Below are 3,298 nucleotides of genomic sequence, written 5' to 3'. Positions count from 1 at the left end.
TGTGTGTGTGTGTGTGTGTGTGTGTGTGTGTGTGTGTATGTGTGTGTTCTGGCTAACTTTTATGTCAATTTGACACAAGCTAGAGTCATTTTTGGAAGAGGAACCTCAATTTGAAATATGCCATCACCAAACTGGCCTGTGAGAAAAACTGTGGAGTGTATTCTTGAATGATGATTGATGTGGGAGGGCCAAGATCACTTTTGGATGTGTTACCCATAAGCTGATTATCTTGGTTTCGAGTTGTGTAGGAAAGCAGTCAGAGTGAGCCTTGAGTAGGAAGACAGTAAGCAGCATTTCTCCATGGCTTCTACATCTGCTTCTGCCTCCAGGTTCTTGTCTGGTTTCAGTTCCCTCTCTGACTTCTCCCAGCTGAAATAAACCTTTTCTTCCCAAGTTACTTATGGTCATGGTGTTTAAAACATAAACCCTAAGAATATGTATATATCTTTACATATACACAAACATGTATATACATCCATATGTATTTATGCATACATGCATTGTGAGTATTCTCATACATGTGGGGATTAAATGACAATCCTGGAAGTCAGGTCTCTTATTCACTGTATAGATCCTCGGGATCAAACTCAGGTTGTTAGGCTTGGTGGAAAGCAGTTTTACCCACTGAGCCATCCCATTGGCCCCTGGATCAGACATTTAAGGGTACTGAGCAACTATTCATCTCTTGAGATCTTGCTCCAAACACTGTATCTTTCAGGAGATTTTACATCCATTATGTTCCTTCTTTTGTACTTCCTAAGCATGCGGTACATACCTTATCCCTTCCTATGAACCCATTTATCTCTGCCACAGTACCTTCTCACAGTACTATGAACCACAACAGTATGTACTAATATCCAAATGCATGCATGAAAGACAGATTTGTATACATTGTAAGCCCAAATTCATTTCACAGACTAATTTTGATCCCCAAATTCTAAATTGTCACAATAAGGCAGTAGTTATGAACATGTGGCCTCTCTGTTCTAAAGCCCAGGATCATTTAACAGAAGAGTGTGCTACATGAATACCTAGCCCCACTCCCCCAGCCAGGGACATTTCCCTGGTTCCCTGACCAAATTGACTCAAAATCTTGTTGCTTTTATCCTCAGTAGTGTCTGAGGATCATATATTTAACTCCCCTTGAGGATTATCTTTAGTCATTATTGCCCCAGCTCTGAAATCGTGATTTTTTTTTCTATCATTTTACATCGGAGATTACCTCACCACTAAGACGTGCTTGGATCTTTATAAGAGAGTGCTTGGATCTTTTGTTCTCACATAGGTCAATCCAATGCAATAGGTTGAATGACCTGCCTTTATGGTCCACATAATGAGTTTTCCAACATGTATTTTTCATCTCTACCCACTTTACTAGTGCAGTTTAACCTTTGCATTCTCATGTCATCATTTCAGCTTTTAAGTCTGATTCCACAGTTGACATCATGTCTGGAGTGGGAACCAGGAGACCAGCCTGTTTTCTGGGGATGTTCAGGGTTGGCACCCCTGATCCTGGCATTGTCACTTGCTTGATTTTAGTAGGTTGACTAGTGAGTGTGATAAATGCATCTGGGGTGAGCGGGCTGTTTTTCTAAATCCAGTAAGATCTTCCTGTGTGGCTTTCCCCGGGGAGTAACACCACTGTTGTTGCAAAAAAGAAACCAAATGAAACCCTGATATGCTGTACTTTGCATGAACTAAGCTACTCCTCTTTCTGGCCATTTGTATACTTACTTTTGTCCCCTAGGGAGGTCTCTGAGTATTATGGTTCTATAAACATTAGCTCTGAGATGTATGACAAATGAGCTGATTTATTTCCATCTATGTAAAAGCTTTCATGACAGCAACTTAGTAACAAAAGTGTAATCTTCCAATTTTAGCTGAGGAATTAAACTATAAATATATGTTTAAACATTATAACTATGCCTTATCATCTAGTTCTAAAACACTGGAACACATGTAGGTTCAAGAAAGACTTTTTATGTAAATTAACCATTGTGGTTTTGATGTTTTTCCTTTTTATTTCAAGGTGATGAGTCTAAAATCCTAAAATAACATGTTTTCCTGCTTATTATGCAATTTCTTTGTTAAGACATTTTCCGATTTTTATTTTTTTAAAAACCAAGGACACATAAATTTTAAGAGGAATTATATTGTCAAATCATAAGAATAACTGTATCTATTAAATAAAAGTACACCACAAGCACTGTAGATGTAGTTCGTTTTTTTCAAATATTAAAACTGAAGTTACCGCAGAGCCAGAGTTCCTGGCTGACATGCTTCCTGCTACAATAGAAACTATAGCTGTCAAATCACGAAATCTTGCTTTACTTGATAAAGGTAGTTCTACATATTTCTGTTTTTAAAGGAGAAGCATATTAAGCGTAGCATTGAAAAAGAAACAAACCTGCACATTCGGTACTGAGTAGATAGCCCAAAAGGAAGATGCTGATGAGAGCCGGGGATTCTGCCATGACAGTGTTCAGGTTCTGCGTGACCTTTGTTAGGAGATTGTGCAAGTGTCAGGGCTAATCAATCGTTCCAAAGTACAAGCTGAATGGGACATACTTCTGGGAAATTGTTGTCCATCTCTCTCGGTGTGTCGTTGGGCTATTTCCAGTTGTTTCTTGGGTCAAGTGAAGAGAATGGTCAGGGCTCATCGTTAAAGTACACTCTGAGGCTCTTGGTCCTGTGAGGGCTCAATGCCCCAGTGTATGGGAATGACAGGGCAGGGAGGCAGGAGTGGGTGGGTGGGTGAGCAGCGGGAGGAGGGATCTGATAGGGGGTTTTCGGAGGGGAAACCAAGAAAGGGGATAACATTTGAAATGTAAATAAAGAAAATATCTAATTAAAAAAAAGTGCACTCTGGCTTCATGGGCTGCTGCCACTGGGGCAGAGCTACATTTGTGCTGCCAGGAAAGTTTATCTGTAGGAACTCAGTTTATCTTCATCACAGACCAATAATATAGAGTTTAAAGATAACAAGCGAATCCTTTTATTTTTATGTTAATTGTATATATATGCTTGGAATAGTATGCATTAGCATGTGACTCCTCATATTTTAAAAATTATTCACCATTAATTTAACCTGAAAAAAACCTCAGTTTCTTCATCTGTAAGTGGGAATAGTATACAGTACCTCTACTGTGCCTATTTTATCATTGAAGGTTTAATAAATAAGATGTCTTAATACTCTGAAAGCTCCTAATGGATATTATTTATTGTCGGTATTTTGTTATTGCTATGTGTATTTGGATAAATAATAAATGGAAAAATAAATGGAATAGAAAAATAAAAT

At 38.4% G+C, this 3,298-nt stretch overlaps 1 protein-coding gene across 1 annotated transcript in view; it reads right to left on the bottom strand.

The window, feature by feature from the left end:
- The window catches only part of F9 (coagulation factor IX), a 34,398-nt gene extending 31,821 nt beyond the window's left edge, over positions 1-2,577 (bottom strand). The window contains exon 1 of the mRNA XM_021188599.2: positions 2,408-2,577. Coding sequence (XP_021044258.1) covers positions 2,408-2,474 — 67 coding nt within the window. The 5' untranslated portion in view covers positions 2,475-2,577. The remainder of the gene's footprint in view (positions 1-2,407) is intronic.
- Positions 2,578-3,298: the final 721 nt, after the last annotated feature.

This window comes from Mus pahari, chromosome X (genome assembly GCF_900095145.1).
Source record: "Mus pahari chromosome X, PAHARI_EIJ_v1.1, whole genome shotgun sequence".
NCBI lineage: Eukaryota > Metazoa > Chordata > Mammalia > Rodentia > Muridae > Mus > Mus pahari.
Note: the sequence above shows the minus strand (reverse complement) of the source record. Positions and strands in the feature narration are given on the sequence as shown.